Here is a 22,470-nt window from a genome sequence, read left to right as displayed (position 1 = left end):
GGGGACTGAGCGAGGCAGGGGCTTCTGCACTGCCTGTTGGGGCATCCCCCGGCCACCACGGCTGCTTGTCACAGCCTCGCGGCCACAGCACCAGCCCCAGGAGCGCTGGTCCCTGGCCAGCTGTACAGGCCATGGCGCTGGGGGAGCCTGTCCCCACTGCAGCACCCTGCCCGGCCCCCCGTTCCCTCATCCATGGCTTTAGTAGTTATTACGGGGGTCAAGATGTACCACGGCACTCGGGGACAGCAGCCTCAGTGGCCTCACCTCCCTCTCGGATGATGGGGTAGCTTTGGTACAACACTATTTTTTGGCATTCCTGGTGGTGGGACCCCGCCCAAGGGAAGGCAGCGTGGGAGGGGGCCACCAACTGGAGCACCCACGGGCAGTGCCTGATTGTCACCCTCCCAGGGCTGTGACTGTCACCTCCAGGGAGCCCAGCCTGGCAGGACTGCTAGTGCCACGGGGGCCCTATTGGCGAGACACTCAGACGGGGAAAGCCAGACAAAAACAGCTTGTGGGCAGGGGCAGGGGTTGGGCAATGCCCAGGAGGGTGGCTGCGGGAGGGCAGGGAGCCCAGGAGAGGTGGGTCCTGGCTGTTCTCTTCCCACAGCTCCACGCTCCATGCTCCGCGTCCCACTGAGCCTCTGCTCGGAGCCCTGGGCAGCCACCCGAGGACAGAGAACAGCAAGGCACCAGGGACTGCAACACCAGACAAGCTGCCAGTCCTAATGGGGGATCGGATCCAAACCCCGGCCCGATACAATATACAGTTAGTTAAAAAATAAATCCCCTCCCATCCTTTGTAATAAAAAGAGCGGCTTGATTGGACATGCATCTTTCTGGCCCTACAAAATAAGGCACCAGAGCTCAAAAATGAAACTCCAATTGTCTTTGATATAAAAGGAATTCCCACGTGTTGAAGGCAGTTGACGTCTGAGTGCATAACAGGGAGTGATCTTCACTAGCTTTGGGTTGACCAGTCTCATGCCTGGGCCCCAGTGACTTTCTGGATCAGGGGAATCTGTAGGAGAGGAAGAGAGAAGCTGTTAGGATGGAAGAGGGGGAGGCAGGGAGCTGCCTGCACTCTGCGGCCGGGCAGGGCTGGGGAAGGAGAGGCTCCCGAGGAGTCTGAAAGTTTTCAGGCAAGTCCCCCGCACCCTAAGAGCTGCAGGAACTGCCAGCTGCCGGTGCCCAGCTCACCTTTGTGAGATCCACACCAGTGATGGCGCGCACGGAGGCGGGGACCTCGGCCAGCAGACGGTTCACCTCGGACGTCGTGTTGCTGTTCTCTCCGCTGAGAATAACGATCTCGTCCACTTTGGAGAGGGGAGCAGCCACTTTGGCAGCGATCTGGGGGAGGCAGGGAAGGAAGGTGGGATGAGCAGCGAGTCAAGGAGCTGCCCATGAGCCTTGTTGGGTAAAGTCCCCACACGCCACATGGGGCCTCTCTGTGTCCCCAGGAGGCCTGGTCCAGCCTGGGAACTCCCCACCACTTGCCCACAGCGGGGGAAAGCTGCTCCCTCCTCACCTCAGGCAGCGCATCCAGCACTAGAGCCAGCTGGGCAGCATCTCCGTACTGCTGGAGCGCTTCAGCCTTCAGCTTCATCCTCTCAGCCTCCGCCATCCCGATGGCCTCAATCACAAAGGCCTCCGCTTCTCCGATCTTGCGGATCTTTTCTGCCTCCGCCTGAGCAAGGAGGACTTGCTTCACCCTGGAAAGGGAAACCCAACACTCCAGCTGCCCAGATCCCCGCAGCGTACACGGCACCGCTTCCCTCCCTCCGCCACCAACGTGCCTGCCCTGCAGAGAGCCCACGAGCTGGGTCTCAGCACAGCACCCGCTGCACTTTGCTTCCACCTCACCCCAGCCCAGCGCGCAGCCGGGCTCAGAGCTGGATCAGGTCACGGGCTCACTCACTTCTCACCCTCGGCGATCTGCTGGATACGGTAGGCTTCGGCCTCGGCTGGCCGCTTCACAGTGGCTATCAGCTCCTTCTCCATCCGGATGATCTCTTTCTCTTCAACATCGATCTGCTTCTTGCGCTGCACCACCTCGATTTCAATTTCCTCCTGGCGGATCTTCTGCTGCTCCCGAGCACTCTGGAGCTCGTAGGCCAGCTGGGCCTCCGCAGTCTGCACAGAGGAGAGATGAGAAGAGGTGTCTTGGCCATGATCTCCTGTGCCCAGACATAACGACCCTTGTCAGGCCCTGAAAACAGACGTGCCTCCTGCTCTGGACCAAACCTCCACCCAGAGGAGACATCTCTATCCTCAGAGTGGCACTTGCTGGCCTTTTCTGGGAGTTCTTCCCACAGCACTTGAGCTCAGCCATCTCCGAGTTCAGCTGGGATGACCCTCCCCATCTTTTCCTCTCCTCCTAGTCCACCTAACTGTTGCAAACAGAGTAGGAGAGGAATTCTGCTGGGAGAAGCTCACACTGTGACCCAGAAACCTGGGTTCCTCACCTCCAGCTCTCCTAACACATGCAGGAGGAGGAAGCTGGCAAGTCCCAGAGCTGCCATCAGCATCGTGAACCAGCCAGGGAACAGCAGCGGGCTGTCGGATGCCTCTCACCTTAATGTTGACCTCCTCACTGAAGGCTGCTTTCTGCAATTCAAAAGCCCGTCTGGAATCTGCTATTTTGGTATCTGCCATGAACTTGACATCCAGCATTTCTTTCTTGCACTCTGCCTCCTGCAGAGAGGAAACAGAGAGCAGAGCTCCAGGGTGTGCAGCTGGAGCAAAACAGGCTGCTTTGGGAAAGCCTAGCACATCTCTGGACTCACCCGAATGCCAGCATCTCGCTCAGCTTCTGCCACACCGATGTCTGCATCCCTTCGGACAGCCGCAGTCTGAGTCTTTCCCAGGGAGCTCAGGTAATCCACTTTATCATAGACATCCTGGAGAGGGGAAGATAAGTCACAACCACTTCAAACGAGCAACTCCACCTTGCTCCCTTCCCGCTGAAGCTCAGAGCAACTGTTTGTGCGGTTAGACTCGGGTCAGAAAGAGCCATGTCAGCCTGCTGCCAAACAGAAACAGGCGTGACAGGGAGAGGCGAGCTCTCCCGACATCTTCCCTCTGGCTCCCTGAAGGCTCAGTTATCAGCGAGCTCTCTCCACGAGCTGAGCCGTGTTTACAGAGGCAGCTAACTGGGTGCTCTTTGCCCAGCTGCCTGGATACAGGACATGCTGCAGCGGCTGTCATGGAAACTCCCGGGGGGCTGGGGCAGGCTGTCAGCCCGAGCCAGCTGCAGCAGAGAAGCCAGGGCCAGGCTCTGTTGTGCTGCTTCTACAGCACTGCCAGGTGCCCCGTAGCACAGCGCCTTGTGTCTTAGGTGTACCTTGATGGTGAAGCTCAGGATCTCGATACCCATGCGACCCACATCGGGAGCTGCCACCTCCCGCACCAGCTTGGCAAACTGATCCCTATCTTGGTAGATCTGCTCCACTGTCAGGGTACCTGCAGAGGGATGGAAGGCAAAGTGCTTTATTCGGAACAAGTAACACACAACGGTGTGAACCTAAACTCAGCAACATTCTCGTTACCCCTAATCTCTTCAGGTCTGGGCACAAGGGCGTAATCCTCTGCCCAGACCCTGCAGGGCAGACCGACATCTCAGTCAAGCGCAACCACCCCACACACCTGTAACCCACAGGGACTCAGACATCTCTTAGCGCAGGCACTGAAAACTCACTTATCACAACACCCAGCAACACGGCAGGAGCTGCTGAAGGGGAGGAATAATCTAAGGTGCCACCTCTGCAGTCAGCAGAGGAAGCACCCATTGTGGCTGCTGGGGTGGCAGCAACACTGCTGGGACCAGCCAGCAGAGAAGGGAGAAAGCTACTCAAGATGCCTTCAAGAGTGTGAGCTCCTCCTCACCTAGAATGGAGCGCAGATGCCCCTCCAGTGTCTGAAGGACCACATTCTTCACATCCTGCACATTCTTCCCCAAGAACTGCTCACAGGCCACAGCCAGGAGCTCCTTCTCGGTCATTATCTTCACCTAGAGACAGGAGACAAAACCAAAGGGACTGAAGGCGCCTATCCAAAGAGGGACAGGCATCCAACAGCAGCAGCAGCAGAAGCAGCAGTACCACCACCAGGCTGCCAGGCCCCTGTGCTACCGATGCTCCAAGGAACCATGCTGAGCTGTCACCACACTGAGCCAGGCCACCAGACCAGGCTGGGAGCCGCCACTTGCTGGTGCTGGGGACAGCCCCGCTGCAGGCACACGCAGCAGCACCAGCATCTGGGGCAGACACCTCTCCAAACCCTGACGGCACCTCATCATGGAGAGGTGCTCCCTGCGGCTCCCACAGCAGTGGCCACCACGTGACATGGAGACAGAGCCTGGCCCTACAAGTCCCACCTGATGAAAACTCTACCAAAGAGCCCTGAACTATCAGTTCAGCCACTGTACCAACACCAGACCTAGGAGAGAGGGGTTTCTATTACTACTCCTGGCCAAAAGCCATTTTGTTACCTTCCTCTTCCTCCTCCTTCACTAGAATTAATTTTTTCTCACATAGGAAAGACAGAGAACAAGGAAGACCCTCAAATGCCCAAGCAGCAGCTTGGGAGCAGGGGCTCCATTCAGCGTTCCCTGCAAGGAAAGATGAGAGGAAATGGCCACAGCACACTGGTTTGTCCTGCTCATGGCTGGGAGCTTCCAGCCACCCTTTGCGGTGACCCCAGTGTGCCACGGCCAGGACCCGGCTGTCCTGCTCCATAGTGTCAGTCTGGTAATGACCCCCAGAGACGGGACACAGCCACTCCAGCGCTGCTTTCACCTCCCACAGTCAGGGCCAGATGTAAAAGCACCCCCAGGTCCCAACAAGCCAGGGTCTTAAGATGGCCCTGTTGGTCACGGGGCTGCTTTTTAAAGGCAAAGTGGGTTAAAAATCCCTCTGGGGTACGTTAGGCAGTGGAGATGTGTGCTCGTGGAGCTCTATAGGAGCCCGCTATGAGGAGCTCCAACCCACCAAGGTGACAGCTCCTGGTGGCCATGTCCAGTCTGAGGGCTCAGAAAAAGTCTAGAGACAGGGACGGCTGTGCGTCTGGCAGCAGTGGAGAAGGAAGCAGGGCCGTAACAGTGCCTCTGGGCGCCGAGCGGGTCCCACAGCACCCTCTCATGGAGACATCTGGGCTGGGCAGTGCCTCCTGTCCCATGAGATGCGGGTGGCACCCTGCGTCCCGTCCCAGGGGCTCTGGCCAGACCTGCTGCTACCTGCGATGCCAGCACGCTCCTGGTTCAGAGACCTCCGAAGCTTCAGACCCTCCTCTCGATGAGTTCACAGCCTACAGACCTCATCCTGCCACCTACAAGCCAGCTTTCCAGGGTTGAACTGCTGGCAAAAGCAACACAACTATTTCCTGAGAAAGCCTGGTCTGATAGCCCACAAAACGATCCCACAGCCTAACCTCCAGAGCCAAACAGCAGCACCTGGCCCCTGGCACTGCCAGAGAGTGGGACAACTGGGACCAGCTACAATCCTCCAAACGGACCGGACACCGACTGCATTAGATGCTTTGAGCTGACCAAGGCTCAGCTGCCACAACTCTACCTCCAGTAACGTGAAGAAACACCAACCTGGGCTGAGCCTATTTCCTATACCTTTGCTTCTCAGGCTGGGTTTCCCAGTCAAAATGCCAAATTGAATCCCTGGCAAGCGTGGCGATCCTCTTTCTGCCTTCTCTGGGCTCCTGACAAGGCCAGGCCACAGCAGTTCCTTGTCCCTGCACCCCGGGCCAGCAGTGTCCACTTTCTACACAAGGGGGAGTTGGGAGAGCTGCTCACGCAGCTGCACCAGGGAGCGTGGGCCTCGCACAAGGCTCGGGAGGTTTTTTTTTTGCAAATACCAAAACCAATTAGACTCCGCAGCAACGTTTACGGTGTGCATCTGCTAGCAATTCCACCTCTCTAAACAATCCCCACCCTTCGGGAGCTATGGAGAGGACAGTCAGAGCATGTTCATTAAGAGTGGGATGTTCGTTAAGAGAGTCCCTGTGGTACTTCACAGGAGCAAGGAACGATTCAGCCTCCGTGAATAAAGCCAGCCAGCAGCCGGTAAGCCCTGGACAGCCCGAACAAGCCTGGCTATCCGCTGAACACGGATGTCAACCTATAAAGCAAAGGTTGCACAAAACAAAGGAGAGTTGCGCAATTTGCGCTCAGCTTGTTTCCAGTATTTCACGCAGGGCACCGCGACACTTGGTGCGTCCTCAAATGTCATTCCCATCAGAGAGAGAGTTTAGCTGGCAGGAAATCAGAGAGCCTCCATAAAACAATCCCATCTAGAGGATCAATACCGCCACACCCAGCTCCAGCCAGCCGTAATCACAGCGAGGGGCGAGCAGAGACAATCCAATTAGCTTGAAGCCCAGAAAAAATTACATGGAAGGATACAAAGCCCAGCGTGGCCTAAGCCAGCAGCGTCCCAGTGCACCCCAAGCACCCAGCCAACACAGGAAGGAGGCTACTGGTGAGAACTCATTACATCCCTCCTCAAAAAAAAGAATGGCATCCTTATGCACATCAAGCACTTCTCTTATTATGGAAAACCTTTTAAAAGGGGTTCCTCCAGTAATAATTTGTTTGCTTTTTTGCACAAGCCCTTAGAAGAAAAATGTTTGCCTCAAAAGCACTTCTGCAAAATTAAGGTAACCTCTGCCACGCACGTCCCCCAGCTGCCTCGAGCTGGCTTTCTTCATGGTAATTCCTTGCATCTCACAAGCCTAAACCTTTAAAATTAATGGACAGTGAAAAAAATGAACAGTGACAAGAGAGAATAACATAAGTGAGATGAATTGGGAGTTGCATTTTTAAATCCAGGCACGTGGTGGTTCATCCTTCTGCTAGCACACGCCACTCAGCCTGGACCATTTTGCAGCGAATGGGAGGATGTCCCAAAACCAGGCCAAAAAGGAATTCTGGCTTCACAGAAATACCTTGTCCAAATACAGAAGGAAAAGCCTACAGATTTATGAAACATGTGTGAGGAGAGACACGGGTGCATGCATTTTGCCAACCATGAAAAGACCACCGTGGTTATGTGACACATTAGCAGCTAAATAGATATAAAGAACGGAAAATGTGAAATCAAGGATGCTGGTTCACACCATTAGAGCCAGGACGAGCCCAAGACGCTGGCTCCCGTGCTGGTGCTCTTGCACGTCGCCCCATTCCCCAACAGCAGCAGGGCGATGGATTATGCGCTGTTGAGTCAGCGTTGTGCCCGGCCCTTCTGCCACGTGTGACAATCCAGAAACCGCTCCTGGCTGAATTCATATCCTGAGTTACGCGCAGACACAGCACGCAGCTCCTCTGCAACGTCAGTTCAGAGCAAATCAACGAACCTAGGGAGGAATCTGCTGCTCTGGAAAGCACTGGGTGAAATCTATCAAGCGCTTGGTCTTAAAAGAGCTGCAACAGCCACAGTGCTCTTCCCTGGGGGAGCCTTTTTGACGCATGTGGGATTTTGGTCACATCACTGCGTCACTCAGCAGCTCCCCTCGGCTCCACTGCTCAGCGCAGGGACAGGGAATGTGGCAGTCACCTCTCCTGCAACCACAGACCTGGACATGCCTTGGACACATGGTGGCCACAGCCTTGTGCGCACTCCGAGAATCGCTGTCTTGGTTTTTATGCACCCAGAATGAGTTGTCAGGAGCAATTTTCAATCAAAGCATCCAGCTGCCTATTTGAGGAGTCAAATTCGGTCAAAAGCTAACAGCATTTTCTTCCCAGCATCTTCCCCAAGGCAGAACCTGGTCACAAGGACAAACTCTGTATCAGGGCAGCAGACCTCGGAGTCTAAGAAATGCAGGTATTTAACTGTACTATCACAAGCAGCAAGAGCTGGTTTTCACATATGAAGAAGGCTTGAGAGCATCAAAATTCAATTCAAGGCAGAAATTTTACACACAAATTTTAGTGCCTGGAGGGACTAAGTTCTTTCTTTAAGCTTTAACTCACCGTGAAGAATTGCAAGGTCCGTGTGCTAATAATAATAACAATCCAAAGCAACATAATGCTCAATACCATCTCAGGAGTGAATGGGTCAGTCCTGTGGGGTCACACACAGCTTTTCAAGGGCACCGCGGTACATCAGCATTTCACAAACAGATCAAGTCACCCCCACACACCTCATTTGCCACGTGGACAAATGAGACACCAGAAAAAGAGGAATGATTTTGGGGAGAGGAGGAGAGGTCACAACCCCCTTCACAACACAGGACATGCTGTAGTGTGGTCGAACCAATGAGGACAGTGTGGTTTTGTACAAGAATTTGTTTCAGAGCATGTTGGCTTCTGTTCCTGGACAACAGTAACCTCTTAAGGGGGAAAACCAGATGTAAGTTAGAAACATGCATTCCTGAAATGATGTTTTGGAGTTACTGTACCTGTGCCACACCTGTGACAGTTAAAGCTACCCCCTCCGCCGTCTCTACGTCCTCACACCTGGGCTGTAACGTCATTATCTCTAGGGAAATCCTGCCAAAAAACGTAAAATATTTGCACGTTTCCAGGTAACACACACTCAGCTCTTCCCTTTTTATCTCCTGCCCCGGGCTACCTGCCGCACTCATCACTGGTAATGTAAGACAGGCGCAGAATGCAGTTGAGGGACTACATCTGTGACCAGAGACAGACTTTGGCCCAGAAATAGATTTTCAGATAACGCTTAAAGGCAATTTATCAGCAGAGAAAGGCTGGGAGCCAGACTGGAAATGATACCGTGACCCCTTCCCTTTTGCTGGGCTAGCAAGGTGGCCAGAAGCTAGCAGCTTTGGGACCCCAAACGGCCCTCTGTCAGAGGCTCACTGTGCCACACTGCCCAACGCCGGGGCAGCGCGTGCTCTCGCTGGCTGGTGTCACTGGTTTAAAAGCACAGCAGGGACCTGGGATGCTCCTGCCAGTCTCACATTGCCACCCCCACAGGAGCTCTGGTACTTGGCAAAAATCTGACCCTGATGCTGCAAGAAGTAACCCTGCCTTTGCCCCCACTGGGTTAGTATTAACACAGACCTGCCCCCTGATTTGGTTCACCTCTCCTTCTATTTTTCCTGTGACCCAAAGGCAGCCTGAAATGAGCCTCCAGCTCTTTAGGGCCATGCCTGTGTCATATCAGGCACCCAGGAACAGAACCTGAGCTTTCTCAGTCACCCAGGGTGGGCTGGAGATACTTTCGCCAGACCTGGCAATTTGCAGGTCATGACTTGGTAAAACAGAAGACATGCGTGGCCGTGGCAGGTTCTGCTTCAGGAAGCAAAGCCTGGCTCCAGTGTCAGCCATAACAAGCCGGGAAGGCGTTGGGAGTCAGGACAGGGAGCCACAGGACAGGGAGTCGTGTCAGTGGGCATTAGGTCAAACGTTTGAACCATGAAGGGGCTGTGCTGGGCTGCTGTGTTCGCGCCGAGTTGCTCCGGGATTGGCTGGAGGTGCTCGAACGTATCTCTGCAAGTTCATGCCTGCCTTGGCCACTGTCCTAATTAAACTGGCACACAAGCCGGGAGCTGATAAAACAGATCCCACCGTCCAGGATGCGCACAGGCATTTTCTGCCACATGCATTCACAGCTGTAATCGGCTAGCACAGGATTTTAGCCTTCTGGAGACCTAATCTATACTTTGAATTTAATTTCAATACTGTGCTGCTTCTTAGCCGGCAAGTCACAGGGACGTTTGGTAATTACTGTTGCACTGTTTCCTAACTGCTGCTTACAGCGCAAACGCTAGTCCTCTGTGTTGAAACATCCAAGGTCTCTATGCTGTACTTCCAAACGTGACAACATCCAGAACAGGCACTGTCTCCATGTGGAGGAAGAAGGGCTGAGTGGAAACCCATATCCAAAACTGCAGACCCAGGTACAATTGCAATTCCCCCACAAAGGTACAGGTTTGACTTTGAAATGGACAAAACCTGCCTTTCCACCAGCCGCAGATCCTACACAGAACCCGATCTGGCCTGGCTGTGGCTCCACACAAAAGCAGATGCCCTTCTGCTCTCCACCAGGCACACAAATGGAAACAGTGCTGTCGAGAAAAGGGTTATGGCTGGAGCAAATGTCTGTAGCGTTATCAGAAGAAGCCAGTACATTGATGCTGAATTTGGAATTTGCCAAGTATGCATCTGTCTGCATTACCTATAAACTGTGGAGTGCGCACCAGGGTAAGCACCAGAGAAGGGGAAGGAGAGGAGGGTACTGAGATTTCGACTGTCCCATTAGAAAACCATTAGTTTTTATGTTATCCTGCTGCTGCTGCTGCTGCTGCTCAAACCAGAGGGATAAACAGTTAGACATGATGTTAGGAAGCTGGTGGATTATTACCTGTGCAACCCCTGTTACGTACAGTGGGACCCCCTCCGACGTCTCAATATTCTCACAGCGACAGAGGATGGTCATAACCTCCAAAGACAGTCTGAGCAGCAAGGAATAAGGGTAGGACAGCAAATATATAAAGCAGTTAACAGAGAGTAAGACACTCATTGCAAAGGACAGACAAGACTTTCAGGTTTCAGCTTTTCCCTGTTCAGTTTGCCTTTCTCCCACTCTCCACACCCAGGGCTCCGTAACACTGGGCCAGACCAGCTTCCCTCATCACAGTAGGGAGTTTACGGCATCCAGGTGCTTCTTTAAATGAGGATAAATGGGCTGGGGGCTTGTCTCCACCCTGCGTCCCGTTAAGTCACCGCAGATGAAACTGAACCATGTATCCCACCTGGATTGCCATCCTGGAGTCAGCTGGAATTCTCTGTTGGAGTAACCTTCACACACAGAAAATTCCTTTTTGTAATAATTTAGATGCTTCTATGCCAATATTTAAGAGGGGCCAGAAAAATAAAAATGCCAGGGACCTGGCTACCAACCCCTTGGCAAAGGCATTGATGAGAGAAGGTGCTTCCAAGTGCTGTCCTAAGAAGCTGAATAACACCATTTGGTTCCCCCAGAGGCATGTTAAGACCGCGCTGCCTCTCTCACTGCTTTTATTTCTGACCCTTAAACAGGGACAGGATTGTATTTTTTTTTTTTTCCAGTCCTCAAGGTTGTAGCAGGATAAGAGCCCAGCACCCTGCCTGCTCTAACTGTTCCTTTTGTTCCCAGGTTAGTGCTACCTGGCGGGATGCCGCTGACAGCAACACAATTGCTGCTGTCTCTCGTGCTTTCAGCACTGGTAGTTCCAGAAAAGATGTCCTAATTTCGGAGGAGGAAATCTGCCTCACTCTTCATGTTAATACAGCAGGCTTCATCCGTGGCACGGCTTACGGTATTCAGGAAAGGCTCTGTTCCCAAAAGGAGAATTAAGCCCCATATACCATAGGATGAACCAACGGTATAGATCTTAAAGTAAAATATTTGTTTGGGTGCTGGCATTCCTGCCAAGAGCCCCGTTTGCTAAATAACGCACAGACCTCTGTCATATGACAGCTCGTTCCTGGCAAGCAGTTCTTGGCCCTGAACTCAGCCTTTGCTTAACTTATTAAGTCAGCCTCCCGAATACATCTGTTATCTCCTGCACACGGCAGGTCAAGGTCCCGTGCTGTTCTCTGGGCTTCTCACACGACGAGAGGAGGAGCAGAAACCATTTGTTCAAATCAACAGTTCTCCCAGCGAGGTGCCTCACAAAAATTCGGGAATGAGGTTTGTCCAGATCAAATGCAGTTGTTAAGTATTGAGCTCTCAAGCTGGGCCTTTTTGTCCCCTCCCACCTCATACGAGCACCACTGGAGAGCCCGGGCTAAAGCAGGAGGTGTTAGCTGAGACATCTTCATGCAGCCGGAGCACTACGGTAGGCTCTTGTAGCAATCCCGAGTACCAGCTGCCTGGGAGAGGACCTGAGAGCTGTCGTGAGTCAGTTGCCAGCAGCAGCCAGAAACCTTCGAACAAGGCAAGCTGCCTGACCCCCAAGGTGACGAGCAGCTACGGTAGTGTATCATCTGCAGAGCGAGGGCAGCAACATGCTCACTTTGTCTGCTGGTGGCAACACATGAACAGGGAAAAGAGGTGCAAGATCAGGCACTAAGGGTTAACTACAACCTTTGGCCATCACTCAGTGCAAAAACCCAAAAGTCATGTCTTTATCCTTTTTCCCTATTATTTTTTACACAGATGGAGGAAATCTGCTCCGGTGAGCATGAGGGAGGTGTTAGGACAGAGTAACATTCCCACAGATCCTAAAGATGAAGAGCTACATTAGCAGGACAGCAGCACCATCACAGCACGTTAGTTCAGAGACCAGCGTGGTAAGAAGCAGCAAGCAAAATCCACGACTGAGGGAAGGGAGAGAAAGGAAATCCTGTGGTTTGAAATAGGAACACAGTCTGCTCCCAAGGTGACAGCAGTCAGCACATCTTTAGAAGAGACTTGAAGAGCAGGAGGGTGCACTGGCCCACTGCATGCCACGAACGTGTTTGTTACTGGATGAGGGTTTGGGCCGTACGGGGCCAGTTCCTCTTGTGAACTCATGGACGAGCCAGCCCGGTGGCCTCGCTGCCCAGCGCCTTTGGGAGAGCCCCGTAGCTGCGTAGCGCTGCAAGGGCAGCAGCAGAGGAGAGCAGGGCTCTTGCCTTCCTCAGCACTCACCGCACCAGCACAGGAAGAAACACCCTGACCAGCCAGGCTACAGCCCTCTCGGCTTGGTGGGTTTTATGTAAATAAAAAACAACCAAAAAGGAAAAAAAAAAAAAGAATCTGATTGCCTTTGCCTTGGGTTTGATGAGAGGTGTGAACAGAGGCGCCAGTTGAAAACTATGTCAGCTGAAAGCATGGGATTTCTTTTCTTTTTTGTCTTTTGCACTCTGATACCCAGCTGTCCTCACGCAAACGGTCAACACAGAACTCCCCCATCCTGTGATTTTATTTTGCACATCATCATTTACTGTCAGGTAAGCCTGAAATGACAGGATTACCGCCTGCAGGGGACAACCTCAGCCCCCACCACTCAAAGCAGTGGATGTCCAGAAGGAAGCTGTGCGGTTGTGAGTGACTCTACATTCCTCACGCTTCAAGGCACTACACAGGGCACATACTGGCCTTTCCAGCTACTTACACTGCTGTACGCAGGCAGGCTTCCTTCAAAGGAGCAGGGGCTGGTCACAGCCACAGGCAGCAGGCTGGGCTGATGCTCATCCATGGTTTCACATGCAGCGCCCGGTCCCATGTTCCTAAAGATACTGCTGAGAGCCCCACTGGGATGGCTTTGCCTAACTCGTACTCCAAAACCCACAAATAACGGGGGTCTCCTTACCTTTGGGTGTCAGTAATGCACCACCAAGCCCAGGCCCAGCCTCCGTACACATACTGCTTTACATCAGAGCCACAGCAGCCACCTGCAGCACAGCACAAAGCACAGAGATGCAGGGATTACACATATGCACGTTGCTCTGTCAGGGAAAAACCCGCACCCAGACCAAGTCACGAGCAGAACAACCTCCCAACAAGCCTGCCCAGCCTCTGGGTGCTGAGGAAAGAGCACCCTGGGGGGTAATCCATTCCCCCAGCCCCTCAAGAGCAGGGGAAGCACCTCAGCTCAGCCGCATTACAGCAACGGGTGCTACCAAGCCAAGCTCTGTAACATGACCCAGAAGAATCCAAGCATTCTTGAAGCGTCTGATAAATAATGAATGCAGAAAACTCTTTCCAAGATCCACAGCAGGCCTGGAACACCCTTTGATCAGCCATAACACAGCTGGCCACCAGGGAACCCACTGCTCTCCTCACCTCCATGGGCTTCACATGGCAATTTTCCAAAGGCAACTGTTTTTTAGAACTGTCTTATAAAATTGGAAAATAGTATTTGTAATAATTCAGTATGATAAACAGTAACACAGACAAAATGACTGTATTTCAAACCAGGATTTTATTTTAGTTTTGTTAAGCAGTTTAAGCACTTTTAGCAACAAGAACCATTGTAAGCACATGCTTCAGTATCTTTAACTGTGATGCACCAGCTCTGTTATGGAAAGCCACGTAAGAAATCCATCTCCTTTCCCTCACCCACACTGCAAGCCACCCTTAAACCCACCAAAAAGCTAGCAGGTCAGAGCTGGAGGAGGGGAGAATCCTTGAGTTCTCAAAAAATTCTCCTAGTTCTGGCTTGTGCAAGTACTACAGTGCCTGAGGCTTTGACGGTCCATCACAGAGCTGGCTGCGCCCAGAGTTCAGGCAGCCTGTAGACCTCCTCTGACACATTTAAGATTTGACCAGTGAAGCCAGAAGATGCTGTCTGGATTTTCACATCTTCGATTCAAGGAATAAGACCTCTGCTACATTCCAAGAAAGCACCCTGAGAGCAACCGGCCCTAGGTTTCATGCCTGGCAAGGGAGGAGCTCTGCAGTTCCCCGGCTCGGACCAGGGCTGCGAACTGCCATCTCTCAGCAGATCAAGCCAGCAGTCCCTCCCCGGTCTGTTATCCATAATCACACTTATTACAGCAACGCCTGAGGGCCTCAGCAAGGCAAGCACTGTACTAACAGAGCAACAGACAGTTTGAGCCCTGCGGGACACATCTACGCAGGGAAGACAGAGCCAGCGCAGAGGAAGGGCAGGCATTGAGGGAAAACAGTGTGGCTGCAGTGCTGAGGGAGCTCCCCACTGTGGGAAGGGAAAGGGAGAACTATGAAGCCAGCAGACGGCGGCCACAGAAGACAGCTCTTTGAAGAGAGACATTTTGTTAAGGTTCATTGCAATTGGTCAAAATGAAGAAGCAAAGGCAGCACACATGCAGACCAGTGTGCTGGCAGGGCCCTCCGGGCCACAGGAGGGGACTCTCTCCTCCCCATCCTCCTCCGCCTTCTCCCCATCCTCAAGTGTTCGTCCACTTTCACTACCAGCTAAAGGCACCGCCTGCTCCAACAGCTTTCACTAAACCTGCAGATCAGCCCCACCTACAATTCTTCACCCTCCGATTTCAGTAGGAAGTAAACGCAAATGGGAAAGAGATTTACACACTTTTCCAGGTCTCTCGTACTCCACAGCCTAGAGGAATGTTCTCCCATCACCTCCGAGACAGCCTCTGGAGAGCTTCTTCCTGTAGCTGGAAGACTCTTTCAGCCAGGCAAGGAGTTACAGAAGCTGATGACACAATATCCTGCAGCATATTAACCGCAATGCCTTTTAACATTTCTTGGAGGACGTCAGCCTGGTTAGCTCAGCTTTTTAGCCAGGCCCTTGTTTTCCAAGAACAGGAAGGGAGGTGTTCCTGGCAGCCGGGAAAAGCAGCTCCACATGGAAAGGTATTTTATTTCACACGGTCTATGTGATCTTTACCGAACTTCGAGTGATCATTTCATAATAATGGTCTGAGAAAACTCTGCACCCTAAACCCACCATTGTTACAAAAATGTGCCTCTCCACACAGATGTTTCTTTTCTCCTGCAGGAAATGCAAGGAAATACCTTATTTAGTATTACACCCAAAGCGGGCCACGTGTTTGCTCCCCAGTGCTACACAGCATTGCTGCACAGCACAGTTTAATAAGCTAGATTATATGTCAAAAAATGTTCAAGGAAGAAAAAAAAAACAGGGAAAACAAACATTAAACAGGAGCCGGATGCCAGCTGGTTGCTTTCATGCAAGCCGGACGTCTGAGCGCAGCAGAGCTCCGTCCTGGTAACGCAAGTCAGATGAGCTGAACGCTCATTTTCCATTGCAGTCCCGCAGCCGCTTTCCCAAGTCTCAGAGAGCAAGTGAAAAGGGAACCAACAAAGCGAAATCTTTGCACGGCTAAAGAATAAACCCTCTTGCACAATGAGATTTGGCAGAGAAATTGCCTTTTCCAGCTATAATACGCCCACTGTTCTAGCAGCCCGGGTCTCACAGCCACTTGGCCATCGCTTCCACAAACATCCACCGTGCCTCTTCCGGGGCAGTGTACGGTGGCCAGGCACGCTACAAACGGAGGATTCATAGCCGGGAAGCTGCCATCCAGTTTGGCCTCTTCCCAAACGAAGGGGTCCCATGCTCAAGCAAGAATTCCCAGAGCCAGTAGAAAGCACGTTGTCTGTTTGTTTTGGGGTGGGTTTTTTTTTAATGAAATAAGATTAATTGCTTGGGAGTTTGTAGATAAATGGAGCTCTCGGCAGATGCAGGAAGCTGCTGCCCTGATGGATGGCATGCCAGAAAGAACAGGAGCCCCAACATTTATGAGGACACAGGGCTCAAAACATCAAAGCTGGGACAATTTGAGGTTGCAAACAAGCTCTATGTTGTTTGCTCTCCCAAGGTAACTTGAGGCGATGAACTCGTATTCTGGCAGGAAGCGGTAAGTGAGAAATCAGGTTGTGGTAGAGAGGCTGCTACGATAACTCGATGACTATATTCCTTCCCAGAGATTGAACACAAGAACAGAGCAGACACCGCCACCTTCACCTGCACAGAGAGAGCTGCCACCTCCATGCCTCAGTTCAGGGCAATCCGGTGCTGGAGTCTCCTGCCCAAGGCAGGAATAAACAGCTTGGTCCAGTCAGAGAGAAGCCGGACTCGTTAGAGAAACAGCCCTGTGCTGGGAAATGTCATGGGGTGCAAGCGAGTGCAGAAAGACAAGGAAAAAATTGATAATTGAAAACAGTTACTGACAAAAGACAGAGAGAAGAGAAGAAGGCAAAGGCATACATAAAGAAAATCACGTAATAAAAGCGGGGTCTAGACTAAAATCGCTGTCTGGTTCTTAGGCCCTGCTGTGCATATAAATTAGGCTTTGTCCACATGCAGAAATGGCACAAGGTTAACAAAAATTAATTTAAAATGATGCAGGGTTCTGAGTTGAATCCATAAAATCCTTTGATGGTCACTACAGCAGATTATGCTGGCTAGCTTGTTTTGGATGTAATCTATATCAAAATTACTTGTTTTAAGCTGAGCATCAATACTACATAGCAAGTTTAAAAAACACAGGTTTAGTTTAACTCATGTTGTAAACACAAACCCAGAGAAGACAAACCACAGTGAAGTTACACAAAAAAACTACAGAGATACTACCCCAAAATTCCTCCTGGAATACAAAAGGAAAGCCCCAAGGCTACTCTGTCCATCTCCTTTTCCTGCTAAGCTTTCTGAGGAGTAATTTGCAAGTCTTGGAGATTTAACAAGCACCTGACAAGGGAAATCTTGAGCTCTCATAGGCCTGTAGCTAGAAGTGGAGGGACAACCCCGATGCCATCAGCCCCACCACGAGCGTTAGGTCTCAGATGGCTCTTGCTGCTCACCATGTCTTTCCGCAGGACACGGCCTGGACCATCTCCCATTCCATTTTCATGCAATCAGCTGTTCTCACCTAAGTGTAGCTCTCTGCATTTCTCCTTATTGAACTTCATCGTATTTCTTTCAGACCATTTGGTCAATCTGTCAAGTTCATTTTGATTCTAATCCGGCTCTTCAAAGCTCTCGAATCCATTCCCAGCTCAGTACCGTCTGCAAATTCAATAAGCACATTCTCAATTCCATTATCCAAGCCAAAACAAGGAACTTACTTGACAAATTCTTTCAGCTGAACAGTGTGCCACTGTCAAGTTCCCTGGCAATGGTTTTCCAGGCAGTTTCACATTAATTTTACAGTATCTGAGAAACCAGTTCCTCCTCGCGCTGTGGACTGTAGGCCTCTTGGAGGGAAGGCTTGCAGAGACTTTATTTCTTAGAGAAGTATAAAAACAGCACAGTCACACTGTCTCAAAATGATGACCAGTTCCTCTTGCAGGAATAAGAAGGATGCAGTAACAGGATGCGAGAGCTTAGAGCAGCTCCGGAAGGGTTAACTACCCCTGACTGCTGGGGTGCGGCAGGAAATGTTTACATAAAACTGGAATTAACCGCTAGCTCTTCTTTTACTTTGAAAGAGATCAAGGAGCTTCAAAGGGCATTGACTAAAGTAAAGTTTGAGAAACTGGGCTGGACCATATTTCTCAAGCTGACTTCTGAGAAATGCTAAGAGTATAACAAGCCTTAGTAAAGGCAAGGCGTACAATATTGCTGCTACTCCTCGTTCCCAAGAGTGCTAACTCACCTGAGAGAGAAGTCAGATTAACTGAGCACAGCTCATACTCAGCAAATACGTGCAGTTGTTTTCTTCTAGGTGTTTACAAGCAATATATTTATTTCAGTATTCTCCTAAGAAATAAAGCTAGGTTGACTGGGCTGCAATTCCCCTCACTTTTTCCCCCCCTCCTTTCACACCCTGAACTTTTGCAGTTTGTTCTGACCCAGAAACATGGTGGGCTGTGCCAACCCTCCCTTGTTACGCATCCCCAGGGGCTCATCTCGAAGCTTCTCTGGCTGCTGGGCCATTGCTGCATGGTGCCACCCTACAGCCCTCATCAGCCAGAAGGAAAATGCCACTACCGTAGAGATCCGGGCACCCCTATTTACTTAACTGTAAGATGAACATGGCTATTATAAATTACAGCTCCTTATTATGGGACTCTGCAGAAATATTATAGCACTGTATTTCAAAATTAGCAGATCGATCCTTAGCCGCGAAAGCTGCAGTCAACCAGACTGCAACCCAAAACCAGCATTATGCATCTGAGACAGCCTATTTAGCTGGTGGGAACATTTGGATGTAAGGATGAACAGGTACTTTGGGTATCTCCCTGAAAAATCGACCAGCTCCAGCTGCGCTTGGAGAAGATGCAGTGATGGGCCAGGCGCCTGTCAAAGCCCCCTCGGAGTTTGCACCAAACCTCACTGGGAGGCTCCCAGCACCGCTATGGTGCCAGCAAAGGCAGACCCACGTTCTCATTCACGATGAGACCATCATCGCCTCTGTAGTGCTTTGTGGAACACTCTTACAAAGCCTGGGCTCTACATTTCACAGATGGATTGGCTAACCAAGTGCAATTTCTTAGAAGGAAATCAGTGGTGCTCAACAGAGGAAGGACGCAGGTGCCAGCGGGAATGCTGACCCGTACCAAATAAGGCTATGAAGCTCCTGCACACACAGATGTTCCCAAGGCACGGCCAGCTGCTCCTTGAGCACTGGAAGAACTTAAGCGTCTCGCAAGAGAGTGAAAAGAAAGAACACCACTCCTCAGAAAAAAACCCACATGCCAGGGGAGGCACATGACCAAACTTCCTTCAAGAGGCACAGGCTGAATTTACAATAAAGAAAACTTTCCAATCAGCTTCATGATTTGGAGGTGCTTTCCCACAAAGTAAAGTCTTTCAAATAACAACTGTATGACAATTCAAGACTGCAGGCCAAAAGCCTGCTATTAATATTATTTGCTGTTGGTGTTTTCTTCCCTTCCCCCTCTCTCCCCAAATCCAACCTAATACCACGCAAATAAATGCTGGCCCCCAAAGTCCTCTCTGCTTTTCCCAGGAGAGATATGGCTCAAGTTCCTGGAACTACAACTGCTTGTAGTTACACGCCTCCCACTAACGCCCTGGCATTCACTCTGCACGTAAGCATGAGGAGCTTGCAGGGCTGCCGAGCTCTGCAGGCTCCCACAACCTCTCAGGCTGCCCCTGAAGCTCAGGGATGGTGCTCTTGGGAGACAGCAAGTGTTTGCAGACCACATTGGGCAGTGACAGAGGAAAGACACGTCTAGTAGCAGCACCGAACTCAATTCTGACTCGCAGAGCCTGGCATGATTTGTGCTCCCTTCTCAGAACACGGCTGTACATCAAGGAGTGTCCTCAGCTCGCTGCTCCCAGCTACGGGAAAGCATAACACTTGGAACTGCAAGCAGATGCCACAAATTCCTGCTGGCTCATCCTGCAAGCCATATTTTGTAAACTTCAGAGATGAACAGAGGTGAAACCAAGTTTTTAAGACTGAATGGCATCCCAGCACACCTGGAGCAGAGCTTCGAGATTCCTCCCGCTGGACGTGGCATTTCACCAAGCAGCGCTGATTTTGACAAGGGTCCCTTTGGAGGAAAGTGCAGCATCAGTTCTAGATCCCAGCTGGGAACTGCAGAGACGTGCAGCAGCTGCTCACAGAAGACCAGGAAAGCTGCAAGAAATACTGCTGCTCCAGGCAGCTGGTGGGTGCGGTTTGTAACTCCTTAGAAGCAGCTGCCACAGCAGGCATATTTATTTCCAAAACTGCAGCCTGCTTCTGTCATCTCCTCAATAATTCCTGTAACAGGTCTGTTATCCAAGAGAGATAAACTGGTAACAGGTCAGCCAGAAGCAAGTGCCACAGCCTGCTGGAGGCTTTGGCTCTCAAAACATAACAACATAGTTTGACATGCACAGCAGAGCTGCGATCGTAGCACATCCTTGACATTCACAGACATTTTCTCCCAGCTGAGTTTAGGTCTGAGCATTGCAGCGCTTGCCACAAAACTAGTCCAGCGTTGACAGAAAGGATGCAACATGATTGAGGGTACGTGAAGTGAGAAACATCTGTATCTAACCTGCTTATTGCCTTGCACTTGGCCCCAGCCTGTCACACACAGTGAAGTATCCAGCCCTTACAGCAAGCCATTACATCACCTAACGGTAATTAAGTCCTGTCTGCACGCAGCCTGCTCTATGCCAAAGTGCACTCTGGAGCTTCGGCAGAGTATTGGAGTAGCTACAGATTGAATCACACAGGGGACTTCACTGCTGGTTTACTTAACACCGACCTAAGCAACCAGCTCACTTGATGATAAAATTACACAAATCTGATGGGCATCAATTGCATCCAGTGTCAGCACCACCGAGAGGCCAGGTGACATGCTAGTAATGAAGCAGCGGGAGGATACGACGGATGAGAAGGGAACCCCAGGGACAGGCCCATGTTGCTCTGCCCCGAGCTGCCCTCTCTGCCCCAGGGGAATGCTCACACCCGGCTCCCCCTCCCCAGGAAAGCCAACCAGACCCCAAGGAACAGGACGGCTTCTTGGTAATCCAAGCCAAAGGCTGTTGGCAGTGGCCCAGAGCCCAGCAGCCATGCTGGTGCCACTGCCTGACATCATCCGAGAGCAGCAGCACCAGGGTGTGCCGCTGGCACCACAACCTGGCCCACCGCGCTCTGCACTGCAGGACCCCACATCAGAGCCCACCGCCCCAGGGCACCTCCTTGGCAGGGACACCCCCATCAGAACACCCCCTGAACAACGCTGCAAGGTCCCCTCATGACAGGGACCCCTGCAGTACCCCCTCCAGGAAGGGCCTGCCCCACAACATCCCAGTGCTCCTTCTGGGGACTCCCCCACCCCACCCCAATTCACAGGGCTCCCTGCAGCAGGCACCCCCAAACCCACACCCCAGATCCCACCCCCAACACCCCCAAGGAGGGCCTCCCATTTGCCACCACCTCCCAGGGTCCCCCCACAGCAGGGACCCTCCCCGGAGCCCCTTTATGACAGGAACACCCGCCCCAGAGCACCTCCCAGAGCCCCTCCCATCACAGGGTCCCCCCTCAGTGCCCCAAAGCCCCTTCAGGACAGGGACCCTGCAACACTAGACCCCATGACAGGGACCCCTCGAACCCCTGAGACTCCCCTCACAGCCAGGACCCTCCAGTTCCAACTGGGGTCCTCTTCTAGCAGACCCCATTACAGAGACACCCCCCCTAATTCCCTCATGGTCCCCCCATGACAGGCACCCCTCAGGCCCCTCTCCCCCCATGACAGGCACCCCTCAGGCCCTTATTCCCCCATGACAGGCACCCCCATCCTCTCAGGCCCCTCTTCCGCTTCAGGCCCCTCTCCCCCATGACAGGGACCTCTCAGGCCCCTCTCCCCCCATGACAAGCCCCTCAGGCCCCTCTCCCCACCACGGCAGGGACACCCCTCCAGCCCCTACGAGGCTCGGGCCGTACCTGACACCACCAGCGCCTCGTTGGGCCCCACCGTGTGGCAGTTGCCCATGGTGCCCACACCACCCGCCGCCGCCGCCTCCTCCTCCTCCTCGCCGCCCGCTCCCACAACCCCCCGCGCCGCCACGCCACGCCCCCGCGCGGCGCACGTCGCGGGCGCGACACGCGGGCGCCGCCATGTTGGGAAGGTCGGCGCTAAGCCGCGCCGCACCCCGGGGGAGGGGGGGCGAGCGTCCCGTGGGCGCCGCCATGTTGGGAAGGTCGGCGCTCCGCCGCGCCGCACCCCGGAGACGGGGCTGAGCGTCCGGCGGGAGCCGCCATGTTGAGAGGCGGTTGTGTGGGCGCGATGGCAGCGGGCTGCGAGGAGCGGGGGGAGGCAGCAGAGGGCTGGGCCGCCATTAGCGAGGCTAGACAGGCCAGAGAGTCGGCCAGACTCATGAAGTTCAACAAGGGCAAGTGTAGGGCCCCGCACTGAGGGAGGAATAACCCCAGGCACCGCTACAGGTTAGGGGTTGGCCCGCTGGAGGGCAGCTCTGTGGAGAGGGACCTGGGAGTCCTGGTGGACGATGAGTTGCCCACAAACTGGCAATGTGCCCTTGTGGCCAAAAAAGGCCAATGGTATCCTTGAGTGCATTAAAAAGAGCGTGGCCAGCAGGTCGAGAGAGGTTATCCTCCCCTTCTGCTCTGGAGTGCTGTGTCCAGTGCTGGGCTCC

At 52.6% G+C, this 22,470-nt stretch overlaps 1 protein-coding gene across 17 annotated transcripts; it reads right to left on the bottom strand.

Moving 5' to 3' along the window:
• Positions 1 to 774: 774 nt before the first annotated feature.
• Positions 775 to 21,853, bottom strand: FLOT2 (flotillin 2). Of its 17 annotated transcripts, none has more exons than XM_054208413.1 (12): positions 21,761 to 21,846; positions 17,282 to 17,418; positions 13,255 to 13,336; positions 8,410 to 8,500; positions 3,886 to 4,009; positions 3,344 to 3,462; positions 2,787 to 2,900; positions 2,575 to 2,694; positions 1,919 to 2,133; positions 1,529 to 1,712; positions 1,201 to 1,350; positions 775 to 1,021 (listed from the first exon to the last, which is right to left on the bottom strand). In XM_054208413.1, the coding sequence occupies exons 2-12, from the start codon at positions 17,319 to 17,321 to the stop codon at positions 983 to 985; spliced, it is 1,278 nt and encodes a 425-aa protein (XP_054064388.1). In that variant the 5' UTR covers positions 17,322 to 17,418; positions 21,761 to 21,846; the 3' UTR covers positions 775 to 982. The 17 variants fall into 17 exon arrangements, with proteins under 17 accessions (XP_054064388.1, XP_054064404.1, XP_054064390.1 ...); XM_054208429.1 differs by lacking the exon at positions 17,282 to 17,418 and adding an exon at positions 10,360 to 10,428 and having other exon boundaries at positions 21,761 to 21,824; XM_054208415.1 differs by lacking the exon at positions 21,761 to 21,846 and adding an exon at positions 19,801 to 19,873.
• Between the last annotated feature and the right edge of the window lie 617 nt (positions 21,854 to 22,470).

The sequence above is a fragment of the Rissa tridactyla genome, chromosome 7 (assembly GCF_028500815.1).
Source record: "Rissa tridactyla isolate bRisTri1 chromosome 7, bRisTri1.patW.cur.20221130, whole genome shotgun sequence".
Lineage (NCBI taxonomy): Eukaryota > Metazoa > Chordata > Aves > Charadriiformes > Laridae > Rissa > Rissa tridactyla.
The sequence above is the reverse complement of the archived record's forward strand: the minus strand, read 5'-3'. Positions and strand labels throughout refer to the sequence as shown.

What these genes read in the sequence shown, in the direction of transcription:
- FLOT2 (XM_054208429.1), bottom strand. Translation starts at nt 21,809, where the DNA reads ATGGGCAACTGCCACACGGTGGGGCCCAACGAGGCGCTGGTGGTGTCA. An exon ending in AGCGAGATGCTGGCATTCGG is followed by an intron (nt 2,695 to 2,786) that starts GTGAGTCCAGAG and finishes TCCTCTCTGCAG; the next exon opens with GAGGCAGAGTGCAAGAAAGA. An exon ending in GTGAGGAGGTCAACATTAAG is followed by an intron (nt 2,134 to 2,574) that starts GTGAGAGGCATC and finishes TCCTCTGTGCAG; the next exon opens with ACTGCGGAGGCCCAGCTGGC.